This window comes from Cyclopterus lumpus, chromosome 25, assembly GCF_009769545.1.
Source record: "Cyclopterus lumpus isolate fCycLum1 chromosome 25, fCycLum1.pri, whole genome shotgun sequence".
NCBI lineage: Eukaryota > Metazoa > Chordata > Actinopteri > Perciformes > Cyclopteridae > Cyclopterus > Cyclopterus lumpus.
In genome coordinates this window covers 11,983,296-11,997,344 of record NC_046990.1, presented here as the reverse complement: position 1 = coordinate 11,997,344, position 14,049 = coordinate 11,983,296, and the positions used below count along the sequence as shown (strand labels likewise).

Genomic DNA, 14,049 nt, shown 5'->3' with positions numbered 1-14,049 from the left:
GGATAAACACAAAATAAAGTGAATATTAATCCAAATGTCTTTTATTTGACAGCTTTGAAACTAAATGTAGCGAATATTCCTCGTTTTATCAGACGGACATTCTCATGAAAGCTTTCCTCAAACCATTTGACTCCACTTCATGTGGACTTTCTGAACAGACACGCGTCACAAGGGAAACCCCACACAAGTTATTAGTTTCAATACCATGATTATAAATACACTGCGCCCCCCCCATAGATCTATACATGTACACAGAATGGTACAGTAGTCTGTGAATGACCTGAATCACATGATGCTGCACCAGGCGGAGCATCAGTCACTTCTCTACTATGACGCTGCCACTTGGGTTAAGGGTTCCTCCAGGTACTTCACCAGGGCCTCTGCCTAGAAACACACACACACACACACACACACGTCATTTCATCTCCTTGTCCTTTTCGACATGATTAGCACATGAATTCCTGAGTTAGGGCCAACAGGTATCATGAGGTCACGGTGGTTCATGACCCTGGAGTCCAGGGGGACGTTGTGATGGGGTTCGCGATAGTGGGGTTGACGCACGAGAAATGGAATATCTTTGACTGCACAAAACAAGACAGTTCATTGGGGACCCTGAAGGCCACGTGACGAGCGTGTGCTTTAACCCCCGATAAACCGATGAGCTCAGCATGTACTGCCTGCTGAAGAACTCCCACCTTGGCTTTGAGCATTCCGAAGCCCACCGTCTCTTTGGCGTACATGCACAGCAGCAGGTTGGCTACGCGGGTGATGGCCACTCGGCCCTCCTGAGAGACACAAAGACAGAGAAACATTGATCCTGCGGCCCAGAACAACCGCCCACGCCTTGAGGGAATGCACTACGCACCATACAATCCATGAGGATGAACTTGAGCTTGTCTTCGTTGAAGGCTTGGTGGCCGTTCTTGTCGTAGGCCGCCCAGATGTTGCTGGCGATGGCGGCTGTCACTCGGGCGTCAGTGTCCCCGTAGCCGGAGTACGCCAGGAGGGACCCTTCGTTATTCAGTAGGCTGTAGACGAGCATGATGAACATGGGAAATGAGTCATTGTATGGATTCTACTCAGAGATTAGTCCTTTCTTATAAAAGTCATCAACTTCAGGGATATCAACAGACTTCCATATTATGAGGTCACACACACACACACACACACACACACACACACACACACACACACACACACACACACACACACACACACACACACACACACACACACACACACACACACACACACACACCACACACACACACACACACACACACACACACACACACACACACACACACACACACACACACACACACACACACACACACACACACACAGTATTAGTAGCTGTTATAACAACAACAAACGGTATACTGAACAAAAGCCACATTCCTCCTGCAGCATGTAGCATCTCCACTAGCTAGCTAGCAGTACTCGGTGTACTCGGTGTACTCGGTGTACTCGGTGTACACGGTGTACTCCGTGTACTCCGTGTACTCCGTGTACTCGGTGTACTCGGTGTACTCGGTGTACTCGGTGTACTCGGTGTACTCCGTGTACTCCGTGTACTCCGTGTACTCCGTGTACTCGGTGTACTCGGTGTACTCCGTGTACTCCGTGTACTCCGTGTACTCCGTGTACTCCGTGTACTCGGTGTACTCGGTGTACTCCGTGTACTCGGTGTACTCGGTGTACTCCGTGTACTCCGTGTACTCCGTGTACTCCGTGTACTCGGTGTACTCACAGGGTACTCTGGACTCCGTTCGTGTTCGCCTGGCTGAGGACCTGCGTCAGCGCCTTGGGTCTCAACATGGCGCCTGGCTCTCTAACATGCGTGTTTCTAACCGAGTGGAAAACCTCCAAACTGTCGGGAACAAACTCAACTCGACGGTCAGCTGACGTTCGCTCTCGTTTCCGGGTGCGTTCCCGGTGCATTGTGGGAGTTGGAGGCATCGACGTTATTTACTGTATGACGACAGCTATGTATTAGTTTGAGTATTTACATTCGTGAGATGTATTAGATTATTTACTATCTGTTCATACTCACAACAGACCATAATATTTCACTTTTACTCCATTTCTAGTTTTCGGTTTAAGATTTTAAGTGCAACATTCAAAAGATTATTGAAGTTCAATGTTTATTTATATATAGAGTATAAAACCATCCAACCATTCAGAGCACATTAAAATATGAAAGACACACAAAAAAAATGAGCAATAACAAGAAATAAGGTAATTTTACTTAATAATTAAAACAGTTGTGTTATATTTGATAAAGGACAATATAGTATTATGATTACTGGAATAGTATTTCTGATAAGCTACATTTACTGAATTAAATTCTTCCTCTGCATATAGCTGTACTTAGTGTCATTAGTGACTACTACATTTTTTAAATATATTTAATTTCTAAAGTAGGATATATATATATATATATATATATATATATATATATATATATATATATATATATATATATAGAAACCTTTTGGATATTACTGGTCACCACAAACAATTTGTTACAGGCAAAAACACATTAAGGAGAAACTAAGTAAAAATTAAGTCAATGAAGGGTTAAAGTCAGAATACCGTAGCAGTCACACATATTTAGAATAGACGAGACAACTTGCAAATTATTTATTGGATTGAGAAAGAAAAAAAACGTTGGCTACTTTATCCATAGAGGGAGACATGCAACAATAGATATCACAGATTATTTTGCAATATTTTGCAGAACCCATCATGGCAACAATGGCATTGAACAAGTTATTTTGAGTAACCCATAATCACAATGACATTAGGGCATTGATACTTCTTAGAGACACCATTTTATAATTTACAAATAATCTGTTTGGATGTTTGGAAGTGGAAATGCATTTACTGTTAATCCTCTGGAGGAAAGTGAATTCCATTGACGTGGTCTTGACTAAAGGTGGATGACGGTTCATGTGATTTTAAGGCCATTCTGTGTTTCTGGGGTTTCCTTCGTAGAACAGTTCATAGATTAAAAGATGGAAATTACCATTTTGGCTAATTCTGCAAATGAAAAACCTGACAAATGTACCTGAAGAAAATCTGACAGTTTTCCAATTGGCCAAACCTCTTTCCCCTCCCCACACATGCACACACACAGACACACACACGCACGCACACACACACAGACACACACACACACGCACACACACTTGGTCCTGGAATCCAAATCCAATCCTAACACATTTAGGCAGCAATGCCAAGCACCTGTCAGGGTTAAACAAAAACAAAGAAAAACAAAAACTTTGAATAGATAACTTAGATAAATACCAGGGAAGAGGATGAAACATGTAAAAACAGGCCGAGAGCACAGAAGACATCATCCAAATTTGAAAAACTTTGAAAATCTGTTAAAATTAAATAATGTGAATCCAAGTAACAATTCAAAGTTAATTCCTTGCTAACCTCCAGTGAACGAGCACTTGTCATGTCAGAAATCACCTCTGGCTGCACTGGCAGGAGGAACTTATTGGTATTTGGCCGTGATGGTCGTGGTGTCGCTGTAGCAGAGGACCATCGTCAACCTGCCCGTTTAGACTTCCTATGGTTTACAGATCAGCTAGATAATAAGTGATATCTGGGTGTCAGGTCTGCGTTTGACGTGTTAACTTCTTTAAAAATCTCCCCTTTACCAGTCCACTATCTTCCTCCCTGAGGGAGTTAGGCCAGGAGCCTCTCGATGGCGGCGTTGACGTCCCCTCCCGTGGCGATGAGTGCCTGCAGGTTGGCTTGGTGGTCGATGAAGCCCATCGTGTTGAGCTGGTCGAGCTGCTGCTGGAAGCGAACCTCGGGGGTCTGAGACTGAGTGGAGGAGACGAAGGTCAGAATCAGATGCATCACATCTGGTGAGCGAGGAGACAATCCACCGACTGGTTCTTCACACCAGTGGAGAGACACATCTTCCAAATACAACCGAACTGACAACGAGCACTTTAACCAGTAATAATGTCACATTTTAAGCATTCGAAGCGTCCACCTTCAAGAACAACTCATTAACTTTCAGTAATTACACTTCAGACACTCTGAACACTCCTCCCTTTCAGGACTTCTACTTTGAACAAATACAACTTCCACAATACACTCCACCTGCTTCCAGGGGTTACTCTTGAATTTACAGTTAATTTATTCCAGAACTTCTGACACGTTTATATTTGAAGACAACTAATTGAGTGGTATTATCATTTTCTATTGGTCTCAATAGAAAAACACAACAAATTCCTTCAATTAGATGAAACGTACTGGTGGCCTTCCGCCTGCGAACATCTGTAACATCTGCTGGAGGAGCTGCTGGTCAGGGGGACTGGTGGCTGAGGAGGGGCTGGATCCGGTTGCCATGGCAGCAGGCTGAGGGACCTCTGGGGGGATGCTGCCCCCTGTGGCTGGAGGAACTGAGAGACCTCCAGGAGCAATTCTAGAGAGGGTATGGAAAAGTCAACAATCCAGAAAACGTTCACCTAAATGTCCCGTTAAATTCACGCAGTATACGTAAATCTGTTTCTTGACAAAAGCAAAACTTTTGTGATCACCTTCTACATATTTATTTTTAATTATACACGGTTTAAGTGTTTGATTTGGAGCAAAGAGCCGGTACCTGGACATGAATCCCGGGGCCTCGGTCTGCAAGGTCTGCAGGCCCTGTTGGATCTGTATGAGGGCCTGCATGGCTCTGGGGTTGGTCATCATAGAAAGTGTTTCGGGACTCTGCATCTGCTCAATGACAACACATTGTCGAGTCAACTCCAAAGCCAACAGAGTCTCCAAAGAGCTGATGGAGGTTATTCTCTCAGGGTCCCTAAGCACGCTGCGCTGGTTACGCATCACCTCTTGCATCATTGCTGGATCCCTTGCCAACTGTGTGGTCTCTCAAGGGACGAGAGGATGTAAATGACAAAAACAAGCAGCGAGAGCTGAGGAGCTAATGTTGAGCTCCATCTATATTCCAACACATATTACCTGATCGAGTTGTGGGATCGTATTTCTTGCAGAAAATATTACCTCCTGCTTCCTTTTCTCTTAGAGTGTAGATGCTGACATTCAAGCTAACCCCCCAATGAAGACGCTGTAGACATCTTAATGCTGATTGGCCAAGACTCAACACAAAGATGTTTTATTGCGAAGTTCACGACATCACCTTTTCTTCTCGTCTCACTCCAATCTCAGAAAACATTGGCCGGCCAGTTGAGCCGCCACCCCCCCAAACAAAAACTCTTTGGATCTACACGATTCATGTGGATCACATATTTTGAGTGGGAAAAGATCTGCAGAAAAAGTGTGACAGTCAGCAAAAATAAATAAGTAAAGAACATCGCTGTAAAACTCATACTGGGTCGAAACGTCCAGTAACTTAACTTGTAAAACAACATTTAGAGGAACAGCAACCAGCCTCACAAATATGTGGTAAAGTGCGTCTGATTTCCCAAATATCAAAACTCCGGTGCCACTGTTTTCATTCAAAGAGTTGAATTATCCGAAAGGAAAAAGAGTTGAAGACAGTTTGGGGAACACTTGTTGGAGGAATCTGACGTTAATTTGAACGATTGGACATTTCTGGCTCTTTGTGTTTCAGGGAACGACTCTGTACTGACCTGCCTCATGACCTCAGGGTTGTTGAACATGCTGGAGATGTCCGGGGTCTGTTCCACGAGCTGCTGCATCTGAGGATTGCCTGCCAGCATCTGTCTCATCAGGTCTGGGTTGGACATCATGTTCTGCACCATCGGGTTGCCTGCTATCTGCGACAGCATTTGTGTGTTGGACATCAGCTGACTCCGCACCTGCTGCTGCATCTCCATGAAGCTGGTTGAACGCATGCCCTGACCCAACAAGCCGGACAGGTCACCCAGTCCACCTGAGGAGGAGGAGTAAAGCCGGAGAGGAGTTCCTTGCAGGTATGTTGACAGGAGACTTCCATTGCAATCATATTTAGCTGTAGAATATAATTGCGTTGTGCCTTCAAAATGTGTGCACGTCACCCAAATATGCATTTAAAGTGCTACATTTATGACAGCATCTTGTCAAAAGTCGGTGTGGAAACGCAGCTGAACATTTTGATTGATTTAAAATCTGCAAGAATGCTGTATTCATGTTCAGTTATGTAAATAATAAGCATAATCTCCCAAATGAAACTGCACACGCCCATGGCTTAGTGTTCGTGCCATTTTAATTCATTAATGTTCTGTGAATGGCTTAGAATGTGCTCAGTTTCTAATACGCTTGTTCTAGACACGTTTCCTACTCGGCCCTCGTGGTTTCTATTCACGCCTCAACAATAACGTACAGCACAGTGGGGGAGACACAGAAAGGCACATGTTGTCTTTCCAACATGTAGATTTGTAGTACGTACTTTTCAACCCTGATTACACGGGCATGTCCATCACAAGAATAAACGCACTGCGGTGCAAAAAGTCCTTCTCAAAATGTAGAACAAGTCTAACCCATTGCATTCGCAAGTTGCGTCGGTGTCGGACTCGTTCCACTTCCGGCTCGGTCTGCTGCACTCGTGCTGCTGCTGCTGTTCGTTTGAGGCGTTGCAGAACGGGAACTTGTCTGAGACGTAGAGTCACCGGTCGATCTTCAGAGAGAAAGCAACCGTCACACGAGACTCTTCCCAGCTAACTCTTGATTACTTGTACACACAGATGACTACACATGCATTGCACCGGTGCTTACTTTGGGGAAGTCTTGATGACCAGATGAACGGTGAGGCCATCTTTGATTCCGTGCTGGTTTAACGTATCGCCATCCTTCAGAATCTTTCCAGCAAATATCAACACCAGCTGGTCCTGCTGGGCCTCAAACTTCTTAGATACCTCCTGTTTGAACTGGACAGGTGAGACAAGAGCGAGGGGCGATTACACACAGGGCAAAGTATATACACATATATATGATATCAGGATAGTAATAAGCAAGAAATCTCCGGTTTTCTTCAGCTAAAATATCCAGAAAACAGCAGAAAGACACCAACAAATCGCTGGTGAATATAAATCTCTTGAGCGGAATCGATGTAGAACTTAAAGCGAGTAATTTACAGGTGAGGATGACAGCTGTGATTCGACAGAGTCAGAGTCGGATCACACCCTCTCTGGTGAATGTGAATGAGCCTCCGCGGACCCGGACACCGTCCTTAAACGTAGTCCTCTGACTTTAGCCGTAATGTGTTGTGGTCTGGACTCACGACACCAACACACGCTTCACGGCATCGAACTGGGAAACACTCGGCCGACGGGGGCGGGTCGTCAGTGACGTTGAATATTAGAATAAATTGACTAACAATAAACCGTTAGAATGGTGTCGCTGACGTCAGCGTCACGGTGAAGACGCCCGTTACCAACCGGTAACTGACCTTTCCCCTCGCGTTGGCGTGGAGCTAACCCACCTGGGACACGGAGGAACCTTCTGGAATGGAGATGTCTTCTTTTCCATTGGGCGTTTTGACGGTGACCACCATCACCGGTGCTCCGGGAGCAACGTCTTTCTCCATGTTGACATCCTCCGTACGGTCCGAGCTGCTTTTCTCCGCCATCTTTACAAATGTTTCTCTCTCGCTCTTCTGCTGCGTTACTTCCGGTCGTGTTCTTCTTCTTCGTTTTTTTATGTCGTGTGGCAACCTGCGTTGAGGCGAATTACCGCCGACCACTGCGTTGGAGTCGTCTACCAAGACCAGCATAAAACAAACAAAAACAGAATATACATAATAATAATAATAACAATAATATTATTTAACAAACAAATTGTTTTGATCAGCCCAGTTTCGACTCAATTCTTCCAGCTTTCTGATTTCTCTCTTGATCTTTCTCGTACTATTTAAAGTGTAAAATTAAATTCTCTACTGATTGTTAACATGATCCTGAGGGCTGTTGACTTATGAAGTGCAGAGTATATTAAGTCTGACATGTTCTTCCCACTGACGTTCTTCTTTTAACAGAAACTTGCACCGCTGGTCAAATCAAACCCTGTGTTCCCTGCGTTAGGATCTTTTAATTTAATGTTTGTGGCCCATCTTCAAGCAAGACTGCAGTATTTTCAAAATATGAATGTATACATGCACCTTTTCCAGAATATAGAAATCCATTGCCACTTGCCTGGAAACAGGCAGGCTGGTGTTACTACTCCGATCTACTCTGACTTTAATCCAAAGGGATACGTACCTTTGTAGTTGGTTGTCAATCTTCAGATTTCATGTGAAGATTTGCCCAGTTTTGTCATATCCTTACTTTTGTTACACATATAACTAAAGTGGAATACGTATTTCAATCTTTTACTTAATTAAAAGTAGTAATTCCACACTCTAAAAATACTCTTTTAACATACAAGTAAAAGTCCTGCATTGAAAATGTTACTTCAGTAAAAGTATAATCAGGACAAGTTACTCAAAGTATTAAAAGTATAAGAGTATTCATAGCATAACAATGTCCCCTGTACACACTGTTGGGGAGTTACATTTATGACAAAATATTATATTTCATGAGCTCTTCAAAGGTTTTGCATGCAAAAATATTAGGTTGTAAAATATCTAAAGCTGTCAAAAAAGTGCAATATTTCCTCTGAGATGTAGTGGAGTAGAAGTATGACGTAAAGTACCTCAAATATGTACTTGAGTACATGTACTGTTGCACGGCAGCATGGTGAAGGGCTGCTGGGGTGAGTCTTATTGGGCTCTTTGCCTCACTGATACTCGGTGTGGTACCAATGGTGTTCTCGGCCATACCGATAGGACCTGCCATGTTCAAGTGAGGTGATAAGCTTTGTTCATTTAGTTATTGCTGGCAAACGTTTAAGAAAGTCACCAATAATGCGGCAAAGATAACAGCCGAATCGTGCTTTGTTTTGGTTGCGCTGGTTTGGCCGCTTGCCTTCGAGATAATGTTGTAAAAATGAAGTCTAATCTGAGTCAATTCTTTTTTTTAGAGATACGCCTTTTTTATATCTTCGGAAAACAAGCACCACAATCGGTACCAAAACGGTTGAACAATCACTCTGAATTACGTAACTGGTATTTGTGGTCCACACCTAGAATTTAGCAGATAACGAGGAAATATAAATTAAGGTGTTTCTGTTGAGCCGTCCACATTCTGACCATCGGCGTGCACTGCAGTGACATTCTCCTGGCTGTAAGTTATAGCACAAAATATTTATTAATTTGACCTGAAACTGGTCATTAAAACTGTTCAAGTGTGCTTAGTAATGCTTGCCTAACTCCTGCTTACCTTAATTCATAGTTATATATCCATGTATGTCTTTTATTCAAAATAAGTGATTTTGATTTATGCATATTTGTTATTTTATTTATTAGATTGCTCATCTTCCTGCAAAAATGAAGGCTGGTCATAAGTGTCCGCTTCTCTACTTCACCCTACTGTCGGTCACGTAAGTACAATATTAAAGTTTTGCAAACGAAATACAAGAATCGATTGTTTTTCGGAGAGACAGATTGTTGAACTTCCCAACGTCTTGTTGTCACTCAGCATGTGGTGCCATGGAAAAGACGGTTTCTTCAATGACGATGGAAACCTCGTCCTCCCGGGGTCCTACGATGTTCCGTGGATGGCGGGCATTGAGAATTTCCGCACCCTCTCTCTCATCACCTTGCCCGGCTCCCATGAGAGCATGGCCCTGCACGGAGGACCAGAGGTCGAATGCCAGTCCTGGCACCTGAAGGATCAGCTCAGGGCCGGCATTCGATTCCTGGACCTCAAGGTGTTCGGGCTAGGGGACACCCTCTACGTCATGCATGGAGTGTTTTACCAGCAGATCACTCTCAAGGACGTCCTGGACACCGTCCGAGCCTTCCTGTCAGAGTTTAAGACCGAGGCAGTGCTCATTAGAATCCAACCAGAGTCTTTTGAGAAGAATACTGTCAATCAAATGGTGCAGAGTCTCATCGGCAACGACCCAAATGTCTGGCTGAAGTCTGATATGCCAAATATGGGTCAGATCAGGGGGAAAATTGTCCTTATACAGAAGAGCACCTTCACATTAGGAATTCCCTTCATAGAAACAAACGGGGAAAGTGTCAAAGAGGTCAGCAACGTTAAAGCTAAAGACAACCGTATAATCAAGCAGCTGAACCAAGCCAACGAGGCGTACGGGGGCGATAATGCTGTTCTGACTTACACTAGCGGCTCTGGCCTCGGTACCTTCTTCGGTATGTTTCTGACTCCAAAGAGAGTGGCTGAAAGAGTCAACCCCTGGCTCAACCAGTACATTAGGCAGTTCTATGCCAATAAGCCCAGACCATGCTTTGGTATCATTGCCATGGACTTCCCCGGCATTGACCTCATTCAAACGGTCATCAATTTAAATTGGTGGTAATCATGTACCATCGTGCGTTTGAGAGGTTTGAATCTAAGGAATGATTATGAAACGTGTTCCTGTACCTTTCACTTGTCTCTGTAAACACTTTGATGTAACAGAATACAACATTTCTTCTGAAAACTGAAAGTCTCCTTGTCTTTGTGTATCCTGAACGGTGAAATCTTGTGGCCAGAATAATGACAACAATGTACTTTTATTGCCTCCTCATTGACATGATATATATATATATATATATATATATATATATATATATATATATATATATATATAGTTTAATGCAGCCTTAATGTGCTCCATATCAATGTCCAGTTGGAATATTTATTTATTTAGGATTTAAATATTATATATATATATATATAAAAAAGGGCAGGTGCTTGAGCACTACTAGGGGTCCGTGAGGAGTCATTATTCATGAATTAAGAGCTCATACAGCTTTAGAAACGTGGCAGTATGCGGTGACCATGATCAATGGTAATGAGCTGGCTGTCTTCACTCTGACCTCTGACCCCTCTGACCTCTGGGGGTGATCGTATCATTCTGAAGGTGTTATTCACCTTGCTAAAGCTGCGTTTTCATTGGATACCAGCTCTCCTTCGGAGCCTCCTCAAGCACAGAGAGACGGACACAATAACAAGAACAGTAGAACAACACCATAAACAACTGAATCAAGTCAATTCACTTTCACTTTAAATGATCTTTACAACATGTTGTCGTATGTTCTATGTGTGACGAAGGTGTGCCTCGGTTCTGCCCTGGTTCCTCCTCACCTTCCTCATATGTCCACACATTAGTGTCATTAGCGTGCTTCTCTTTTCAGAGCATTGGTGACACACATCTCTACAAACCAGTAGCACAGCTTCAAAGAAAGGCTCTATTCTATGACACCACAAACTAAAAATAATAGAGGTTTCAATTATGAGACGTTTATGTGCCTTTGTGTTTATCATGTGACGATGTTGCCTTCAAGGGGTGCTTGTTAATACAAGTTGTCCTGGTGTACATGTAAACTGCTTTAAATGTATATGTATATAGTAAAGAAAAAACTAACTGTAATATTTGTTTATGTTTTATAATATAAAAGAATAGTATTGTCAATCTATCTTTATCAGATATAATTATCAAATCTCAATATGTGACTCAAAGTCAGATTCTTCCGGTAACGGGTTAAGTGGGTCCACGGTTCTCAGGGAGGTTCTTCCGGTAACAGGGTGGCTCTCGGCCATTTCTCTCCTTCCTCTTTCCTCCTCCCCTCTTTCCTCCTCCCTCCTCTCTCCTCTCTCCTTCCTCCTCCCTCCTCCCTCCTTCCTCCTTCCTCTTTCCTCCTCCCTCCTCCCTCCTCCCTCCTTCCTCCTTCCTCTTACCTCCTCCCTCTTTCCTCCTCCCCTCCTCCCTCCTCCCCTCCTCCCTCCTCTCTCCTCTCTCCTCTCTCCTTCCTCTTACCTCCTCCCTCTTTCCTCCTCCCCTCCTCCCTCCTCTCTTGTCTCTCCTCTCTCCTTCCTCTTACCTCCTCCCTCTTTCCTCCTCCCCTCCTCCCTCCTCTCTCCTTCCTCTTACCTCCTCCCTCTTTCCTCCTCCCCTCCTCCCTCCTCTCTCCTTCCCCTTTCCTCCTCCCCTCCTCCCTCCTCCCCTCCTCCCTCCTCTCTCCTCTCTCCTTCCTCTTTCCTCCTCCCCTCCTCCCTCCTCCCCTCCTCCCTCCTCTCTCCTCTCTCCTTCCTCTTACCTCCTCCCCTCCTCTCTCCTCTCTCCTTCCTCCTTCCTCTTTCCTCCTCCCCTCCTCCCTCCTCCCCTCCTCCCTCCTCTCTCCTTCCTCTTTCCTCCTCCCCTCCTCCCTCCTCCCCTCCTCCCTCCTCTCTCCTTCCTCTTACCTCCTCCCTCTTTCCTCCTCCCCTCCTCCCTCCTCTCTCCTTCCCCTTTCCTCCTCCCCTCCTCCCTCCTCCCCTCCTCCCTCCTCTCTCCTTCCTCTTACCTCCTCCCTCTTTCCTCCTCCCCTCCTCCCTCCTCTCTCCTTCCCCTTTCCTCCTCCCCTCCTCCCTCCTCCCCTCCTCCCTCCTCTCTCCTCTCTCCTCTCTCCTTCCTCTTACCTCCTCCCTCTTTCCTCCTCCCCTCCTCCCTCCACCCCTCCTCCCTCCTCTCTCCTCTCTCCTTCCTCTTTCCTCCTCCCCTCCTCCCTCCTCCCCTCCTCCCTCCTCTCTCCTTCCTCTTACCTCCTCCCTCTTTCCTCCTCCCCTCCTCCCTCCTCTCTCCTTCCCCTTTCCTCCTCCCCCCCTCCCTCCTCCCCTCCTCCCTCCTCTCTCCTCTCTCCTCTCTCCTTCCTCTTACCTCCTCCCTCTTTCCTCCTCCCCTCCTCCCTCCTCTCTCCTTCCTCTTACCTCCTCCCTCTTTCCTCCTCCCCTCCTCCCTCCTCTCTCCTTCCCCTTTCCTCCTCCCCTCCTCCCTCCTCCCCTCCTCCCTCCTCTCTCCTCTCTCCTTCCTCTTTCCTCCTCCCCTCCTCCCTCCTCCCCTCCTCCCTCCTCTCTCCTCTCTCCTTCCTCTTACCTCCTCCCCTCCTCTCTCCTCTCTCCTTCCTCCTTCCTCTTTCCTCCTCCCCTCCTCCCTCCTCCCCTCCTCCCTCCTCTCTCCTTCCTCTTTCCTCCTCCCCTCCTCCCTCCTCCCCTCCTCCCTCCTCTCTCCTTCCTCTTTCCTCCTCCCCTCCTCCCTCCTCTCTCCTCTCTCCTTCCTCTTTCCTCCTCCCCTCCTCCCTCCTCCCCTCCTCCCTCCTCTCTCCTCTCTCCTTCCTCTTTCCTCCTCCCCTCCTCCCTCCTCTCTCCTCCCTCCTCTCTCCTTCCTCTTTCCTCCTCCCCTCCTCCCTCCTCCCCTCCTCCCTCCTCTCTCCTCTCTCCTTCCTCTTTCCTCCTCCCCTCCTCCCTCCTCCCCTCCTCCCTCCTCTCTCCTCTCTCCTTCCTCTTTCCTCCTCCCCTCCTCCCTCCTCCCCTCCTCCCTCCTCTCTCCTCTCTCCTTCCTCTTACCTCCTCCCCTCCTCTCTCCTCTCTCCTTCCTCCTTCCTCTTTCCTCCTCCCCTCCTCCCTCCTCCCCTCCTCCCTCCTCTCTCCTTCCTCTTTCCTCCTCCCCTCCTCCCTCCTCCCCTCCTCCCTCCTCTCTCCTCTCTCCTTCCTCTTTCCTCCTCCCCTCCTCCCTCCTCCCCTCCTCCCTCCTCCCTCCTCTCTCCTCCCTCCTCTCTCCTTCCTCTTTCCTCCTCCCCTCCTCCCTCCTCCCCTCCTCCCTCCTCTCTCCTCTCTCCTTCCTCTTACCTCCTCCCCTCCTCCCTCCTCCCCTCCTCCCTCCTCTCTCCTCTCTCCTTCCTCTTTCCTCCTCCCCTCCTCCCTCCTCCCCTCCTCCCTCCTCTCTCCTCTCTCCTTCCTCTTTCCTCCTCCCCTCCTCCCTCCTCCCCTCCTCCCTCCTCTCTCCTCTCTCCTTCCTCTTACCTCCTCCCCTCCTCCCTCCTCCCCTCCTCCCTCCTCTCTCCTCTCTCCTTCCTCTTTCCTCCTCCCCTCCTCCCTCCTCCCCTCCTCCCTCCTCTCTCCTCTCTCCTCTCTCCTTCCTCTTACCTCCTCCCTCTTTCCTCCTCCCCTCCTCCCTCCTCTCTCCTTCCTCTTACCTCCTCCCTCTTTCCTCCTCCCCTCCTCCCTCCTCTCTCCTTCCTCTTACCTCCTCCCT

The 14,049-nt window shown here is 46.6% G+C and overlaps 3 protein-coding genes across 3 annotated transcripts; 1 reads left to right on the top strand and 2 right to left on the bottom strand.

The window, feature by feature from the left end:
* Positions 1-23: 23 nt before the first annotated feature.
* On the bottom strand, positions 24-1,931 carry lamtor2 (late endosomal/lysosomal adaptor, MAPK and MTOR activator 2). Its single transcript, XM_034528717.1, has 4 exons — positions 1,754-1,931; positions 866-1,028; positions 696-785; positions 24-384 (listed from the first exon to the last, which is right to left on the bottom strand). The coding sequence occupies exons 1-4, from the start codon at positions 1,819-1,821 to the stop codon at positions 328-330; spliced, it is 378 nt and encodes a 125-aa protein (XP_034384608.1). The 5' UTR covers positions 1,822-1,931; the 3' UTR covers positions 24-327.
* Positions 1,932-2,631: 700 nt separating this feature from the next.
* Positions 2,632-7,633, bottom strand: LOC117728153 (ubiquilin-1-like). The gene is made up of 7 exons (XM_034528917.1): positions 7,418-7,633; positions 6,712-6,863; positions 6,477-6,613; positions 5,628-5,890; positions 4,634-4,749; positions 4,282-4,453; positions 2,632-3,843 (listed from the first exon to the last, which is right to left on the bottom strand). The coding sequence occupies exons 1-7, from the start codon at positions 7,562-7,564 to the stop codon at positions 3,703-3,705; spliced, it is 1,128 nt and encodes a 375-aa protein (XP_034384808.1). The 5' UTR covers positions 7,565-7,633; the 3' UTR covers positions 2,632-3,702.
* A 742-nt stretch (positions 7,634-8,375) lies between these two features.
* Positions 8,376-10,471, top strand: LOC117728154. The gene is made up of 2 exons (XM_034528918.1): positions 8,376-9,408; positions 9,507-10,471. The coding sequence occupies exons 1-2, from the start codon at positions 9,356-9,358 to the stop codon at positions 10,351-10,353; spliced, it is 900 nt and encodes a 299-aa protein (XP_034384809.1). The 5' UTR covers positions 8,376-9,355; the 3' UTR covers positions 10,354-10,471.
* Positions 10,472-14,049: the final 3,578 nt, after the last annotated feature.